Genomic DNA, 18,768 nt, shown 5'->3' on the forward strand with positions numbered 1-18,768 from the left:
AAGGCAATCCTCCATTCTCCCCCTATTTTTTCGGAGCCCCATGAATGCTATTGCCTAGCGCTGTTCATGTGTCCTCCACCTTCGATTTTGGAGCTGTGTTTCATGATTGCCTAAGTGCGGACCCTCAAGGCAATCCTCCATTCTCCCCCTTTTTTCGGAGCCCCGTGAATGTTATTGCCTAGCGCTGTTCATGTGTCCTCCACCTTCGAGTTTGGAGCTGTGTTTCATGATTGCCTAAGTGCGGACCCTCAAGGCAATCCTCCATTCTCCCCCTTTTTCGGAGCCCCATGAATGTTATTGCCTAGCGCTGCTCATGTGTCCTCCACCTTCGAGTTTGGAGCTGTGTTTCATGATTGCCTAAGTGCGGACCCTCAAGGCAATCCTCCATTCTCCCCCTTTTTTTTCGGAGCCCCATGAATGTTATTGCCTAGCGTTGTTCATGTGTCTTCCACCTTTGAGTTTGGAGCTGTGTTTCATGATTGCCTAAGTGCGGACCCTCAAGGCAATCCTCCATTCCCCCCTTTTTTATTCGGAGCCCCATGAATGTTATTGCCTAGCGCTGTTCATGTGTCCTCCACCTTCGAGTTTGGAGCTATGTTTCATGATTGCCTAAGTGCGGACCCTCAAGGCAATCCTCCACTCTCCCACTTTTTGGAGCCCAATGAATGTTATTGGCTAGCGTTGTTCAAGTGTCCTCCACCTTCGAGTTTGGAGTTGTGTTTCATGATTGCCTAAGTGCAGACCCTCAAGGCAATCCTCCATTCTCCCCCTTTTTTCGGAGCCCCGTGAATGTTATTGCCTAGCGCTGTTCATGTGTCCTCCACCTTCGAGTTTGGAGCTGTGTTTCATGATTGCCTAAGTGCGGACCCTCAAGGCAATCCTCCATTCTCCCCCTTTTTCGGAGCCCCATGAATGTTATTGCCTAGCGCTGTTCATGTGTCCTCCACCTTCGAGTTTGGAGCTGTGTTTCATGATTGCCTAAGTGCGGACCCTCAAGGCAATCCTCCATTCTCCCCCTTTTTTTTCGGAGCCCCATGAATGTTATTGCCTAGCGTTGTTCATGTGTCTTCCACCTTCGAGTTTGGAGCTATGTTTCATGATTGCCTAAGTGCGGACCCTCAAGGCAATCCTCCATTCCCCCCTTTTTTATTCGGAGCCCCATGAATGTTATTGCCTAGAGCTGTTCATGTGTCCTCCACCTTCGAGTTTGGAGCTGTGTTTCATGATTGCCTAAGTGCGGACCCTCAAGGCAATCCTCCACTCTCCCCCTTTTTTGGAGCCCAATGAATGTTATTGCCTAGCGCTGTTTATGTGTCCTCCACCTTCGAGTTTGGAGCTGTGTTTCATGATTGCCTAAGTGCGGACCCTCAAGGTAATCCTCCATTCTCCCCCTTTTTCGGAGCCCCATGAATGTTATTGCCTAGCACTGTTCATGTGTCCTCCACCTTCGAGTTTGGAGCTGTGTTTCATGATTGCCTAAGTGCGGACCCTCAAGGCAATCCTCCATTCTCCCCTTTTTTTCGGAGCCCCATGAATTTTATTGCCAAGCGCTGTTCATGTGTCCTCCACCTTCGAGTTTGGAGCTATTTTCCACGATTTCCTAAGTGCGGACCCTCAAGGCAATCCTCCATTCTCCCCCTTTTTTCGGAGCCCCATGAATGTTATTGCCTAACGCTGTTCATGTGTCCTCCACCTTCGAGTTTGGAGCTGTGTTTCATGATTGCCTATGTGCGGACCCTCAAGGCAATCCTCCATTGAAATTAAAAATTGACAAAGAATGACAAAGAAATAAACCATTATTAAGATTAAAAGACTGCACATTCCTGAAAGCCATTATTAACAGAATCCTGTCTTGTTTTTCCAGGTAGTGGAAATTTGAGTTCTGCTTGGTAATCTTCCTTTGCATCTCAGCAAAAAAAGAATCTTGATAACCAAGAGGCAAAGCAAAAACATGGTATAGAAAAGAAAGCAAAACTAAAGGTATGGAAAAACCTTCAAAAATGTCCTTGTATGAAGGATCACAAACCACAATGATTTCTTTGACTTGAACCAGGTGAAAAAAAGTGTGGAAAGGATTGGCATACATGGTATAACAAAATGAAAATTGGGATGAAAGCAAGCATAGAGAAAAAAGCAAAAGGGTACAACAGTAAAGTGATGAACAAGTCCTAAGACAACTTAGCAAACATTCATTGAAGCATTTGTTTGATGAACATTAATAATAGATATCCATTTTCAACAGAGACATTTTACCTGGGCGCACCTCCAAAATGCAATCCCTTTCATCAGCATCATCCTTAGGAAGTAATGACTTCAACAACAAATTTTACAGTCTTCTTTCTTCTTCCACTGCCTGACCCATTTCCTCTGTAGCCATATTAAGCATGTCTTTATCCTCAAAACATTCAGCCATTAGTGACTTCAAGCCATCAATTTCCTGCAGATAGTAAAAAGGTAACATTAGATAATATAACCCCCCAAAAGCAGAAGTTATCCTCCCCCCTTTCCTTCTTATTTCTTTAAACCAGAAAAGCATGGTATAAAGCACACGAGTAATGCAAAGAGATAGATAGTATGCCTAAAGGCTATGGCCTATCTGGTAAAATATTACCACAAAAGGAATAACGAAACAAAAGCCGGTAACACCACTTGCCATTTAGGCAAGTTGCTGTTTTCTAAGGTAAACTTGCACCAACTCATTACCTTCTGTTTGGCCCTCAATTCCTTAATAAGGTCCATAAAAACACTTAGCTTCCGAAACTCCTTGTTTGCTCTAGCATACTCTGATGGGGATGCTTCAAGCTGTCTTCAATCAACAACAGAAAATAGACAGAAGATAATCAGCTCAAACACAATTCAATTATAAGATTAAGCTTAGGCTTAATTGTATTTTGGTCCTGTTACAGCTAATGGATGAGAATGGTACCTTAACAAATTTCTGCTCAAATTTAATCCTTTAATTGTTATACAATCAAATCCTTCCACTAGTTTTTCTCTACCTTAAAACCATCAAATCCTCATTTTCACTCAAAACCTTCAATCAAAACATCAAAAAAATTCCTCTTCTTCAAAAGACATCATCACTTTCTACAAATCTCATCAAATTACCGCAAAATTACTACAATTTGTAGCATGACGATGCTCATCCTTAGGGGCACCATGCTCCTTATTATTAGGATTGAAATGTGCACCTATAAGAAAAGGAAAGAAAATAAAATAAAAATTGGGCCTTGTATTATATTACTTAATGACAGGATTTCATAATCCAGTTGCTTTATAACAAATTTTATTGCTTGAAAAAACAAAATCATAGACATGTTTGAATAAATTTCTCTATAAACATTTATAATAACAAAAAAAGGATAAATTAAAATTATTACACAAGTTAAAATCAACTTACACACTTTATATTTTATAAAAAATGAGAATCCCTCAACACACGACTCAGTATACATCACCAAAAAATATAGAATAACCACATTTGTATTTCAATCATCTCTTTTTAACTATGCTTCTTGAACGCTGGAGTTTAAGAATTCAGTCCAAGTCAAAAAGCTTCAAACACATGGTGAAAAACTACCACAGTTTGATATCTAATGAAGTTCATTATTAGGCTATATTTTCCTAATCCTTTGATCACCATAAGGAAGTTAATCATCATTTACACAACCAACAACTTTCATGATACACTTTCACGACATTCATAGTACCAACCAGCAACATTCTCATCAAGCGTTTCTTAATCTCCTGCACATTTCAACATTGTCTTGCCTTACATTTGACTTACTCCAGACCAGAGCAGAAGTTACACGTATAGACAAAACTAGAATATCTACAAATCGAAGCAACGCTTAATTCTAACAAAATAATCATGGTAGAAACACGAAAGTGCATAAACTATGTATGTAATACCAAATTTTCATTCAACACATTCACAATTGAATTAAAAGTAGCTCATAATGGAATATAAAGAGTAGGCCTGAAAAGACCTAAACCTAATTCCGGCTAAGGACACCCTCGGGCTCGTGCACATCGGTGACGTCGAAACCACAAGGTGCCATTTGGAGGAGGTCTTTAGCAACAGGGAAAGGGAACAAGAGAGGACCAGCGTCATCGCCATCATTGAAGATGAACCCTTCCTCCTCTTCGTATCCGCTCAGATCATAATTGTTGTCCCACTCCATTCCCGAAGCAATCTTTGTCTGTTGTTCAACCAACACACACGAATGAATTGAACGGAGTAGTAGCAATGACACCAAGGCGAGAGGTTGAGGCATGAAACGAGTGGCGCAACCTTTAGGTTTCATGGATATTAATTAGAAACACATATTATCAACATCGATTTTTAAAAATCGATGTTAAGCAAAAAATAACATCGGTTTTATTAAAAATCGATGTTAACTTAGCATTCACAACATCGATTTTAAAATAACCAATGTTAAGGGAAACTCACAACATCAATTATTTTATAACCGATGTTAACAAAGTCTCTTTATTTACAAAAATGTCACCATGCTTTTGTTAACATCGGTTTCCATTAGAATCGATGTTAATCGGAAAAAATTAAATCCTTATTTTTTAGTAGTGAGAAACAATTTGAGGACTTGGGTTCAGCCATCTCGGGAGTATCGAAGAGGTCTTCCATCTTGGGAGAGATGTTGCGGGGTTTCATGATACCACAGATTTTGCAGGCTGGCTTAGAGGACTAAGAGACGGTGCAACAGCTAATGTTTCACATCATGCACAACCCAACCCAAAACATAAAAGACAGATTCATTATTTTAATTATTGTCCACTGCCAAAACACAAGCTTCAACAACGACAACAAGGGAGTGAGACTGTGACTGAGGAGAGGAGGGGTCAGGTCTATAGGGTGCGAGACTGAGGAGAGGGAATGAAAATCTGTAGGACGTGAGAGTGAAAACAAAAAATGATGGCCCTTTACATGATGGTTTTAATAAAACCGATGTTGAGTATCTCATTTCAACAATGGTTTTGACAAAAAAACATCTTTGAAAAGATGTTTTAAAGATGGTTTTGTGAAAATCATCTTTAGAAGTTATAATTAATTATTTACAAAAATGTCACTATATTTTTTAAGACATTGATTTTGTAGAATTGTCCTTGGTCCAGTGTAGAAGAGCTTTTTTGTAATAGTGTGTAAGCAGTAGACTTATCATGAGTAAAGTTAGCACATAGGCCACTACTACAAAAGACCCTTTTTACATTGGTGTTAAGAGCATTTCTACACCAGTTATTAAACCATTGTAGATTCAACCATTATAGAAGGAAGGACTTTTCTACATCAAGCACAAGATTTTTATATAATTTAAAATTAAATTTATACATTATATTTATGATTTATATTTGTTTGTGTGCCTACAAATATGTCACTTTTTTTTACTTTTAGTCCATGTATTTTTTATTCATTTTTTCTATGATTTTTTTTTTAATTTTCTTCCCTTTTGCATCATGTTGACATGGCCTCATTATTGATGTGACATTATTGAGGATATTTTAATATGGTGATATAGCATGTGATTATCATGACATCATCTTTTGATGTAATACATCATGGCATTGTGATTATGTCATCTTTTGACGTTTTTGTAATAGACCTTGACAACAAAAACCCAAAATAGAATATTTGGAAAATTTAAGAACTAAAACTAATAAAAAAATTATGAGGATTAAAATTGAAAACACTAAATTGTGAAAACTTAATTTATATTTAAGCCTTCTTTATAAAAAAAAAAAAAAGAAATATACAGTGTTGTAATTAAATTTTCAGAAATTATAAAAAAACATATATAAACCTTTAGAGTGTTGTGTGTGTATACAAATATGATTGCCACAATTATACTGATCATAAACAGTTTTGTTTAAAATATATTTTCCAATACTAAATAACAAGGTGCATGGAAAAATAAATACAATTATGTAGTGATTTATCAAGAGAAGAGACAAATAAATAAAATCTTATTTTTCTGGATAGATAATGGTAATAAGATGAGGGGTAAATAGTCATTCTTTCCTAAAAGTGTTGGATGATGAAAAATTTATCCCTGAAAGATGAAAAAATAAAATTTAGTTTCCGAAAGTGTAAAAAGTACAACAAATTCATCCCTCCGTTAACTTTCCTCCATTGATGTTAATGAATCTGCCTACATGCTCTTAGGGACAAAAATGTCACAAAAATGTTTGCTTAGTGACCTTGATTGGTTGGCACTTTTCTCAGCAATCAACACATCTTAATCCAATAGTCCACATCGCATCACACAAACTTGATCAAATGGTCAACTCAACTTGATTAGAGAAAACCCTAGTGCGACGCACCACACTCCACTAAGCCCTACACTCCAATCCACTCGAGTAATGCCAATGGGGAGGAAGTGAAAGGCAACACCCAAATCTTCTCTGTCCACTGAGCCTCCACTCAAGCAACACCAACCGAAACCCAAAAATGCCCCTCATGAGCATGAAGAGGAAGTTGAAGAAGAAGTCGAAGAGGAGGAGGAGGAAGAAGAAGATGGCGACGGTAAAGACCAACAACAACAACAACAACAACAACAAGCAAAGACTAAATCTCAAAGCTTCTGGAATCGTTGAGCAAGGACCATGTCCTCAACCTTCTCTGTGAACATGACAGAGAGGATCTAAAAGGTGGTGGATGAAGATCCGGAGCACTAAGATATATGTTCACGAATTAAGGTGCCACCAGAACTAATGAAGGCCATGTGAGCAAACATTTTATGACATTTTCGTCCCTAAGTGTCACGTAAGTGAATCCATTAATGTTAAAGGAAGGGTAAATTTGTAGTACTTTTTACATTTTTTATGACTAAATTTTCATTTTTTATCTTTTAAGGACTAATTTGTGATCCTTTTACAATTTCAAAGACGAAAATAACAATTTATCCTAAGATGAGGGGCGAAAATCAGTCCATTGGGCAGTGATGTTGCACCTCTTGGAATGTGATTATAATTTGTCAAAGCCATGTTAGCGTACATAACATGTAGATTGGTTACATAAATGTCGCACCTCACATATATTATGACTGCATTAGCTGCATTTCATGTAATTTTTTTGTAATTTAGTTTAGATAACTGCAATCACAACTACGACTTTTATTTAAAATAAAATCTAGTATTCATTGTATAATGCCCAATGAAACAAATTGGAACTTTTGATATGCCCAGTACCACATCATGAGGTAACCACACACCAAAAGACTTAATTTACTGATGCAACTAAGGAATGCATTTTGAAAAGTGAAATTAAGACTCATAAACCATATTCATCAATCAACTTCTGGCAGTAGGAAATAAACATGCAAAGATCACTAGACAAGAATGACTTCATTGACACACAAGGACAGTAAAAATCCAAACCAAGCAAAAGAAAATACAATTAAACTCAAACATATCATCCCAAATCCAAAGGACTGCTACCGATCGAGTACATGCTTTTTTCAAGGTAACTGGTTAGGCCAAAAGCAAGCTTAGAGAGGGAAGTTAGCACCTCCAAATGCAAGCATTGTTGTCTCATACCCATTACCATTGAACTGCTGCATTTGCATACCCGACCCATTGCCATAATTAAGCAGTGTCATATCTTCAAGTGCTGGTGTTTGCATGTGGGGTTGGTATGATGGTGTTTGCATTATCTGGGGTTGGTATGATGGTGTTTGCATTATCTGGGGTTGGAAAAATGCAAGTGATTGCATCCGGGGTTGGAATAATGCTGGTGACTGCATCTGGGGTTGAAATGTTTGTGTTTGCATCTTGGATTGGTATGTTTGAGTTGGGAATTCTGGTGTTTGGATCTGGGTTTGGAATTCTGGTATTTGAATCCGCGGTTGGAATGAAAATGTTTGCATAGGGGGTTGGTATGTCAGTGTATGCATTATCTGGGGTTGCAATGTTGATGTTTCAACATCGGGCTGGTTTGGTATCACCTGGTTGGCTTTCAGCATTTCCATCCTTTTATCAATGTCTTTCAGGTTCTGTTCAATTATGGATGCAAGAACATTCATATCAGCTGTGGTCATATTGATATCAGGCTGAAACATTCCTGTCTTAAAGCAATGAGCCATGAACAAGGACATTTCAATATCCTTGTTTTCCTTCACAATTTTCTGCAACTTTTCTTTACTCTTCATGATACTTTGTGCAATGAAACTCTCTTGGTTCACCATCTTTTTGCTTTGCTCCCAATGTGGCATGCTCATGAACATTCGCAGTACATTTTCGACACCCAATTCGGATGGCCAAATCACTGGCCGAGGATCATCGGGGCCATACACTATAGCACATGCTTCAACGCCACAAAGCATGCTGAGTTCCTCCGTCTTCTTCAGCAGTGACTGCTTCCGTTTCTTGCATACGTTTTTTCTTTTAGAATCGTTGCCTATGAATGTGAGTTTCAGCTTTCCCGGGGCCATGATGATGACCAGAATAAAGGGAGAAACAAAATGAGAAGTAAAAAGAGTTGCTTGTGGTTTCTACGGCCACCAAGAATCTCTCTATATAGACTAATTTGGTGCATGCATGGTTTGATTTTTTGCCTCAACGTTCCAACTGGTTTTGCACATTCAAATGTCACATCAAATGGCATTCCATATGTAAGGGATATAGACAATTTGGCACTTTGATGACATCCAAGTTTGTAAAATTTACATTAGGTATGAGTGGATAAATTACTTGATTGAGTTGGTACGAGAATGGTAGTATATAAAATAAAATCATATTTTCATCTTTGAATTCGATGCATACATGGATATATTGTAATTTTTTATTGTTGCATTTTAACAGTTGCCATTTTAAATTCACAACTGGTTTTGAACGTTAAAATGCCACTTGAATGTCATAGTATAGAGAATCCAACACTATAATGATATTTAAGTTTAAAAATTTTATTATGAATTTTCATCGTTGACTCTCATGCAGAAATAGATAAATTCTAACTTTTAATCACATTTTGACCGTTGTCATTAGTGTAAGATTCTTCATATTAAACATTTATGATTTATTATTAAATAATAAATAATTTGTGTGACCATTTCACAAACATATTTTAGAAGCATTTTCTTTCGGAACAGGGGGGAATTTATATGAATGCATAAATGTGAGAATTTATCACAGCCCTTATAAAAAAATTGTTTGATTTTATGATGTTTAAAAATTAGAAATGATCCAATGAATAGCTTGGAGAATCCAGCACTAGAATGATATTGAAGTTATAAAATCTATTTTGAATTTCATCGTTGATTTTCATGGTAAATAGATAAATTATAATTTTTAATCACATTTTGACGAGTTGTAATTTGAGTAAGATTCTTCATATTATATATTTAAAGTATATTACTAAATGATATAGTATTTATAAGGAAGGCATAAATTCACCTATTTATAATCATGGAACTAAATTAGTTGGTTAAATAAAATGCGTGAATTATTATAAAATGATAGATATTATTAAATGGTGATCCAGAGACGGCATGCATCCAAATGCAGTGGTGCAAATTAAAAAATATTCTTACATTTCTTGTTTTCCAAATTTTAGATTTGTTTCGACAACAATCTATGAAATCACTTCCTACATCAATTATAGCAAGAATTCTTTGTATAACGTTTAATGCCCTAAGTTGGGAGTAAAACTTAACTTTTCTTTGGTTCAAAGGAAAAAAAAAAGTAAACTCTTATTATTAATTGATGAAAAAATACAGGTAAATTTTAGCGATTTAAGTAAACCTAATTTTTAGTTTAGAAAATATGGAGCCAATTGAAAGAAATTATGAAGTGTGCATGAATGTCTTCAAGTAGCTACCTCGGTTCAATCAAGTGACCATTGTAGAATTAACATTATTTTACATCGGTCTCTGTGTTAGCTCTTTGACAAGTGTACCAAATCGCTCTTAGTAATAATTTCTCGGTAAGCCGAGTGTCGTACCACAGGAATTTTGTTGCACTTATGTGAAGTACTTTTCAGTTTGTAAATTGTAAATTTAGTAAATATAATCTAAATCTAGCAAGGGATAAGAAATTTAAAATTTAAAATAAAAGATAAAGATAATAGATAAGATAAGATAAAAGATTTAAAGATAAGATTAAAAGATAAAATTAGAAGATAAAATATTTAAATTGCGATAAAGATAACTACTTCTACGAAATTCAAATAAATAAAATCTAAATCTACTAAATCTAAATACTTACTCCTAAAACCCAACAGTAAAATAAGGAATAACTACTTCTAAGAAAAACCAACAATAAAAATAGGAATAAAATCTATATATTAAAATCGCTAAAACCTGACAAGTCTAATTAGCCTAGATATATGGATTCTGAATTTGTCTGTTATCAATACCAGTGAACTAATTCTGGCCCACATCTATCCATCTACTTGCCCCTGATGCCTCATGATGACAAGCCTACCCTAATTACTTATCTTTCAAATGCCCTTTGCGATGACTCAATAACTAAGATGCATTAAGATTACATTCTAGATGTTTGCTAAAGCATGGGCATTAAGGCATTAAGTCATGCTAACCCAATGATTTCTTTCTTTTGTTGTTCTATTAAGCGTTACCCTCTCCCGAGTGGTCTAACCCTTAAAACCGATTCACGCATTCATTCCTTATCTCTAATTAGGCTTTACCCTCTCCCGAGTGGCATAAAGACTAACAGAAAACAAAGGCCGAGATGCAGAATAAGCAAGAAAGAAAAGCTAATAAAAGAAACTGGAAGGAAAAACCCTCTAAAAGATAACCAGCTAATTTCCTCCTTTTAGTGTTCTCTTAAGCGTTACCCTCTCCCGAGTGGCCTAACCCTTAAAACAGATTCAAGTATTCATTCCTTACCCCTAATTAGGCTAGGGGATTAGCCGCTCATGGTCATGAGACCTTTACAATGAGAGGAGGGGTGAAAGAAAGAAAACAAGAATATAAGAAAAGGGGAGGAAAAGGAGAGAACTGAGTGTCAGAGGTCTGAAAACTGAGCTCTCAGGAAGTGTGTCTGTTTTCCTAGGCTGACCCTCTTATTTATAGGTACAAATTTGGGCTTGGGCTTTTTCTGATTTTCTTCTTTTTTTCCTTTATTTCTTCTCCTTTTTACTTGTTGTACCCCCCTTTTTCACATCTGCAATCAAAATTCAAAATTAATTAAATCTTTCCAAATTAAAGCATAAATAACTGCTAAATAATTAATTCTAAGTTAATTTTAGACTGATTTTCTACTATTAATTCACTATTATTTAGCAGTTATCAAAATCCCCCAAATTAAACTTTGCTTGTCCCCGAGCAAATAAGAAGAATAAAATTATTCCATTCTTAATCAAAAATTTCCTCAAGTAAGTTCCAATCATTCCAACACTCTCCATGACTTCAATTCCTTGGTCCTTTGACTGGTCTCTTTGCATCTGTCATGATCTTAAAATAAAAGCATAAACACGAGAGCAGAAACAAGTCATTTATCTGGAATTCCAACAGGTCGGGCTTGCCTTACTTCCTTACAAAGCTGGTGTTTCTCTCTGCTCACAAGTGTCTGGTCAAGTGTTTGCAATTTTAACAACCTGTAAATAAAACTCAAGAGTTTTGTACTTCATCTCGGTTAAGGTTAGCCTTAATTACCTTCGGTGGATCACTAAGGACTTTTATGGCTTGTAATGGGGCCTGGCTAACAAAGAATCATGGTTTTTCTTGGAAATTCAAAATATAAGATTATAAGAGAGCATGCATTCCCACTTTTAGCCCCTTTTTCCTTTAGCACTTCCCACTGACACCTCTCTTTTTCATTCTTGCCCTTTTTATTTATTATATATATGTATATATTTTTTTTTCTTTTTTTCTTTTTCCCTTTTTTTTCTTTTTTCTGTTTTTTTTTCTTTTTTCTATTTTTTTCCAATAATATGCATAATAATAATAGTGGGCTCATGATTATTTAGAGGTGTTCTAGTGTGTGCTATTTCCTTGGCTACTTTACCCATTTGTTCAAAATCCCGCAAATTAAGGCCTTATTATCATTTGGAACCCTACTGCTCTCTTAGAATCCTACACAAGGTCAGGAATATCAATTTCTTGGCTTAGGGTTCTACTCAGAATAAATCATTATAATTCTTTCGACTCAATATGGGTGCAAGGGATAAAATTATGTTGGGTTGGCTTTTTGGCTGAGTGGGTGAAATAAAGCAAGCATGGCCTTGATCATATCCACCTTAAGTAACTAATTTTAACAGTCTAAGAATGATGCAAAACTAAGAGTTTAAAAACAGGCGTTTCTCTCACAATTAAGGTCACACTCTCACCGGGATTAATTCAGTATTAACGTACCAGATGTGTCTTCATTCCATCAAGCTAACCTTTCCTTTTCAGTGAATCATGTTTCATTCCTTGATCTGACTTTTGCTTCCAAGACCAGTGTTTTCCAATGATTAGTAGCCTTTCAAGTGTTGGACCTTTCAGAACAAACTTAGAATTGTCATTTCTCAAGTTATCATGCAATTTATTTATTCACGCATATGCTCAAATCTAATAATATTACCACTGCTTTTCATTTTGAACACAAGCTACAAGTATGACAAAATAACTTAAAATAGAAACCTAAAACATAAAAACATAAAAACATAAAACATAAACATAACATAAAACAAAAACATAAAGAAAAATAAAATAAAACTAGTGTCTTGCGCCGCCTCCCAAATCTGCCCATGGGCCCCAATCAGCGCCAGCCATGAGATCCTCATCAACTGCAGGATCCTCAGCGGCGGCTCCAGAAGGCCCTTCCCCCCTGTCAGTGGAGGGCTAGTCTCCTGGCCAGGCGACCTGCTGACGATAGGCCTCCGGAGTCGTGAGCGGCGGATCCATCTGCAAAACTGCGTGAAAAAGGCACAAGAGATATATGGGTAAGAAGAGAATGCAGAGAGAGAAGGGTGTAAAGAGAGTGGAAGCGTAGAAGAAGAGAGATACGAGAGTTTCTCAAATTAAAAAGCCCCCCTGAAGGCAACTGAGGGGTTGGGGGGTTTTGAAAACTCTCCAAAATTTATGACGTGCGCGCTTAGCGCGCATGTGGCTGCTAAGCGCACCAAGGGAAGCGTCCCTTGGTTGCCCCTCAGATTCAAAAATTCAAATTTTAAAAACTTACCTGGGCGCTTAGCGTGAGGTTGCGCGCTAAGCGCTTGGCTTAGTGTAGCCCACTTCAAGTTGCTATTGGTACCCCTCCTGTTTGCTGTTTGCACCTGTTTGGGCCCTGTGTTTGTTTTATTTTTAAGAAAAGAAACAAAACAGAAAATAACAATTTCAAAATAAGGACAAAATATAATAAAGACAAAACATAAATACCTATAATAAAATGTTGGGTTGCCTCCCAACCAGCGCTTAGTTTAATGTCTTTAGCTAGACATAGAGCTTCTTTCAAGGATCTTTTAAATGCACGACGGTCGTCAACTTCTCTAATTGTCCTCCAATATAGATCTTTAAGCGTTGTCCGTTGACGATCCATTTCTTCTCATAATTTTTTGCTCGAGGGTCCACTAATTCTACCGCTCCGTGAGGTCTGATTTCTTTAATAATGAACGGTCTTGACCACTTTGACTTCAACTTTCCTGGGAAGAGTCTCAATCTGGAGTTGAAGAGTAGTACCTGCGGCCCTGGCTGGAGTTCTTTCTTTTGTAACTTCTTATCGTGATATGCCTTAGTCTTCTGCTTGTAAATCCTAGATGATTCATAAGCATTCAACCTCATTTCTTCCAATTCCAGTAACTGCAACTTCCTCTTCTCTCCGCATGCCCTATTATCAAAGTTTAGGAATTTAAGAGCCCAATATGCTTTATGCTCCAACTCTACTGGTAGGTGGCATGCCTTCCCATATACTAGCTGAAAGGGTGATAAGCCAATGGGAGTCTTAAATGCTATCCTGTAGGCCCAAAGTGTGTCATCGAGCTTCAAAGCCCAATCCTTCCTTGATGATGCTATTGTCTTTTCAAGGATTTGCTTTAGCTCTTTGTTAGATATCTCTGCTTGGCCATTTGTTTGCGGATGATAAGGTGTAGCTACCTTATGTCGCACATTGTATTGCTCCAGGACTTTTCACAGGTGATGGTTACAAAAATGCGTGCCCTCATCGCTAATCAGAGATCTTGGGACTCCAAAACGGGAAAAGATGTTCTTCTTCAAGAACTTGATCACTACCCTGGCGTCATCTTTTGGTGTGGCTATGGCCTCCACCCATTTGGAGACGTAATCCACAGCCACCACGATGTAGACATTCCCGTATGAAGAAGGAAGAGGCCCCATGAAGTCTATGCCCCAGCAGTCGAAAATCTCAACTTCCATTACATTTTGCAAGGGCATTTCATTCCTTCGTGAGATTCCTCCTGTTCTTTGGCATCTATCGCAATAATGCACGAACTCGTGGGCATCTTTAAAAATGGAGGGCCAGAAAAATCCCGATTGTAGCACTTTTGCCGTCGTTCTGTCCCCATTGTGATGACTACCATAGGGTGAACTGTGGCAGTGCCAAAGAATATTTCACGCTTCTTCCTTCGTAACACATCTTCTTAGCAAATTATCAACCCCTGCCTTGAATAAATGACGATCGTCCCAGACATAGAAGCGTGAATCATGCAAGAATTTCTTCTTCTGATTCCAATCAAATTCTTCAGGGATGATCCCGGTGGCTTTATAGTTGGCCATGTCCGCAAACCAAGGTCGAGTGTCGGCCTGTAAGGGGAATTCGTCAGGGAATTTGCCTTTTACTTCTGGTTCCTCCTTGGTGATATCCTCATTCTTCAATCTGGACAAATGGTCAGCCACTACGTTTTCGGATCCTTTCTTATCCTTGATGGTGATATCAAATTCTTGTAGCAACAGGACCCATCTAATTAATCTCGGTTTTAAATCCGCCTTAGCTAGCAAATGCTTGATGGCGGCATGGTCAGTGAAAATGATGACCCTTGATCCTATCAAGTAAGACCGAAACTTTTCTAAGGCAAAAACAATGGCCAGCATCTCCTTCTCTGTAGTGGCGTAATTCAATTGCGCCTCGTTTAGGACCTTGCTGGCATAATATATGGCGTGAAAAACCTTGTCATGCCTTTGTCCCAGAACTGCACCTATTGCATAGTCACTAGCATCATACATCAATTCAAAATCCTTGCTCCAATCTAGGGCAATCATTACTGGTGCCGTGGTGAGCCTATGCTTCAGTGTCTGGAACGCTGCTGAGCAATCTTTATCAAACTTAAAGGCTACATCTTTGTTCAGCAGATTACTTAGGGGCTTGGCAATTTTTGAGAAGTCCTTAATGAACCTCCTATAAAAGCCAGCATGCCCCAGGAAACTTCTGACGCCTTTGACATTCAGTGGTGGTGGCAACCTCTCGATGACATCTATCTTTGCTGGGTCAACTTCTATGCCTTTACATGAGATCATGTGACCCAAAACAATACCCTCTCGAACCATAAATTGGCATTTTTCCCAGTTCAATACCAAGTTGGTTTCAACACACCTTTGTAATACCTTTTCTAAATTATCCAAATAAGTGTCGAACGAGGGCCCAAAAACCGAGAAGTCGTCCATGAAAACATCGATACTCTTCTCCACCATATCTGAGAATATGGACAACATGCACCTTTGAAATGTAGCTGGTGCATTACACAATCCGAATGGCATTCGCCTATAAGCAAAAACACCATAAGGGCATGTAAAGGTCATCTTTTCCTGATCCTTGGGATCCACCGCTATTTGATTATAACCTGAGTATCCGTCCAAGAAACACTAGTATGCTTGCCCTGCAAGTCTTTCCAACATCTGATCCATGAAGGGCAATGGAAAATGGTCCTTCCGGGTGGCTTCGTTTAACTTGCGGTAGTCAATGCACATCCGCCAGCCCGTGACAGTTAGTGTGGGTATTAGATCATTCTTTTCATTCTTCACGACTGTCATTCCAACTTTCTTGGGGACCACTTGTACCGGACTGACCCAACCGCTATCAGAGATAGGGTATATGAGTCCAGCCTCTAACAACTTAAGCATTTCCTTCCTTACTTCTTCCTTCATAGTCGGATTCAGACGTCTCTGAGGTTGTCTAATAGGCTTGTAATCATCCTCCATCATTATTTTATGCATGTAGTACGAAGGACTGATTCCCTTCAAGTCAGATATATGTCATCTGATTGCTTCCTTATGCTTCCTCAGGATGTCCACCAACCTGTTCTCTTCTGTCTGTGTCAATGCATTACTAATTACTACAGGTTTGGTGTCACCCTCCAAGAAAACATACTTTAAATGCCTAGGCAATACCTTTAATTCAACCTTCTTTTTCTCGGGCAGAGCCTCTTTCTCTAATATCTCAAAACAGGTTTCTTTCTCAGGAATGACTTCTTGCCGATCCAAGTCTTCCAAGCAAGCCTTGAGATCCTCTTCTTCTTCACTGGTGAGACAGTCCATCCTATTTACTATTGCTTTCTCCAGTGAAGTGTGTGGTGTGTCCAGAATATTGACATTATCATCCCTGTCAATCTCTTCTATCCTGAAGCACTTCCAACCTTCCCGTGGATACTTCATTGCTTTAAAAAGGTCAAAAGTGATCTTCTGGTTGTCAATACTCAGTTCTAGACTTTCGTTCCCCATATCTACTACACAGTTGGCAGTCAACATAAAGGGTCTGCCTAAGATAAGGGGAATTTCTGTGTCCTCATCGATGTCCATGATGACAAAGTCCACCAAAAAAGTGAAGTGGCGAACCTTGACCAGGACATCTTCTACCACCCCGTATGGTCTCATAATTGAGCGGTCTGCCAATTGAAGTGTCATTCTAGTGGGATCAATTTTTAGATTCCCAATTCGTCGACACATTGATAAGGGCATCAAATTGATGCTTGCGCCTAGATCGATGAAGGCTTTATCTACCGCTTCTTTTCCTATAGTGCATGGGATGGTAACGCTTCCCGGGTCCTTGAACTTTTCAGGTAGCTTCCTTTGAATGATCACGCTACAGTTGCCTCCTACTACAATGTTCTCGCTGTCTATATATTTCCCTTTCTTAGTGATGATATCTTTCATGAACTTAGAGTAGAGGGGCATCTGTTGTAAGGCTTCCCCGAATGGCATGGTGATCTTCAGTCCTTTAAATATTTCTAAGAAACGCTTGAAGTAGCACTCTTTATTCTTCTTGGTTGGCACCTTAGGATACGGAAGATCCTGCGGCAAGACTGGCGATTCTTCCTTCTTAGCTTCTCTTGCTTTTTGACTCTTGGTTTTAGGTGATAAGGCCACCTTCTCTTCTTCCTCTGGCTTCCCTTCCTCTTGAAGTTCTTCTTTCTTATCCTCAGTTTCCTCGTCTTCTGTCATCGTTCTTGCTTCTTGAGCATTCTTTTGTTCTCGAGTCATTACCGCTTTACACTCTTCTCTTGGGTTCTTCTCAGTATTAGCCCCAAAAGTTCTTGTGGGTCTTTCATCCCTTTCTTGGGCTAGCTGGCCCAATTGTGTCTCGAGGTTTCTGATAGCTGCATCTGTGCTCTTTTGATGTGATCTCATCTCCTGGATGAATGCTTTTGTCTCTTGAGCGTTTGCCTGGATGAATGCCTTCGTCTCCTGAGCGTTTTCCCTTGTCTCTTGGAGAAACTTAAGAGCATTTCCTCTATACTGGGAGACGACTTCTCTTTCTGACTCGGACCGTGACTAGGGTGCTGGTATGGTGGTTGAGGCCTAGGCTTCTTGTACTGATTCCCTTGATTTCTCCAGCCGAAGCCTTGGTTAAAGTTTCTTCCCTGGTAAAGTCCTGGTGGTCCGTTATTGTATCCAGACGAGTTTCCTTGGTAGTAGCCTTGGAAACCTTGGCGATTAGGATTGCCCATGTAATTTATTTCTTGAGAGGGCTCATGTTGGATTGCGCATTGTCCGGGCTCATGTGTCCCTCCACATGTGGGGCATCCCTCTACTTGCAAAACAGGGGAATGAGAAATATTCACTGCTTGCAGTTGTTGGGGCAATTTGCTAAGCGTCTCCGTAATAGCTTCTAGTTGTCTAGATATCAGCTTATTTTGTGCCAGAGTTGCGTCTTGTGTACTAAGCTCTAGGAGGCTTTTCTTTGTTGGGACATGAGAACGGTCACGAAGGATAGCCTGATCGCTAGCTGCCATGTTCTCAATGAGTTCCATCGCTTCCTCGGGTGTCTTTAACTTAATTTTTCCTCCCGCGGATGCGTCCAGTAACTGCTTCAATTGAGGTCGTAATCCATCAATGAAGATGTTTAATTGTACTGGCTCGCTATATCCATGAGTGGGCGTTTTCCTTAACAATCCGTGGAAGCGTTCTAAGGACTCGCTAAGGGATTCATCTGGGAATTAATGGAAAGATGAGATTTCTAGTTTCCCTTCAGCTGTCTTGGATTCAGGGAAGTACTTTTTCAGAAATTTGTCTACAACTTCTTCCCAAGTCCTAAAGGTGTTGCCCTTAAAAGAATGCAACCATCTTTTTGCCTCTCCCGCTAACGAGAAAGAAAAGAGGCTGAGGCGTACCGCTTGTGGTGGAACTCCCGCTATCTTAAAAGTGTTGCATATTTCTATAAATGAGGCTAGATGCGTATAGGGATCCTCACTTGGGAGACCATGGAAGAGGTTCCCCTGAATCAGCTGAATGAGAGAATGAGGGTACAAAATATTAGGGGCTTGAACTTCTGGCGGTGTGATACTTGTGAGGAATTCAGGAGTAGTAGTTTGACAGAAATCTTCTAATGTAACCCTACGTGCTGATTCTCCGTCCATTTGAACGT

General features: G+C 38.7%; 2 protein-coding genes and 1 long non-coding RNA gene across 3 annotated transcripts; all 3 read right to left on the bottom strand.

Annotated features, from left to right (window-relative positions):
- Positions 1-1,858: 1,858 nt before the first annotated feature.
- LOC114373928 lies at positions 1,859-4,282 on the bottom strand. Its single transcript, XR_003658489.1, has 5 exons — positions 3,996-4,282; positions 2,927-3,191; positions 2,704-2,806; positions 1,993-2,437; positions 1,859-1,906 (listed from the first exon to the last, which is right to left on the bottom strand). It is a non-coding gene; the product is annotated as an uncharacterized LOC114373928 (long non-coding RNA).
- A 3,220-nt stretch (positions 4,283-7,502) lies between these two features.
- Positions 7,503-8,444, bottom strand: LOC114373162 (agamous-like MADS-box protein AGL80). Its single transcript, XM_028330692.1, has one exon. It carries the CDS (start codon positions 8,442-8,444, stop codon positions 7,503-7,505), a length of 942 nt encoding a protein of 313 aa, XP_028186493.1.
- Positions 8,445-16,160: 7,716 nt separating this feature from the next.
- LOC114373163 lies at positions 16,161-17,531 on the bottom strand. Its single transcript, XM_028330694.1, has one exon. The coding sequence runs from the start codon at positions 17,529-17,531 to the stop codon at positions 16,161-16,163; it is 1,371 nt and encodes a 456-aa protein (XP_028186495.1).
- Between the last annotated feature and the right edge of the window lie 1,237 nt (positions 17,532-18,768).

Source organism: Glycine soja, chromosome 11 (genome assembly GCF_004193775.1).
Source record: "Glycine soja cultivar W05 chromosome 11, ASM419377v2, whole genome shotgun sequence".
Taxonomy (NCBI): domain Eukaryota; kingdom Viridiplantae; phylum Streptophyta; class Magnoliopsida; order Fabales; family Fabaceae; genus Glycine; species Glycine soja.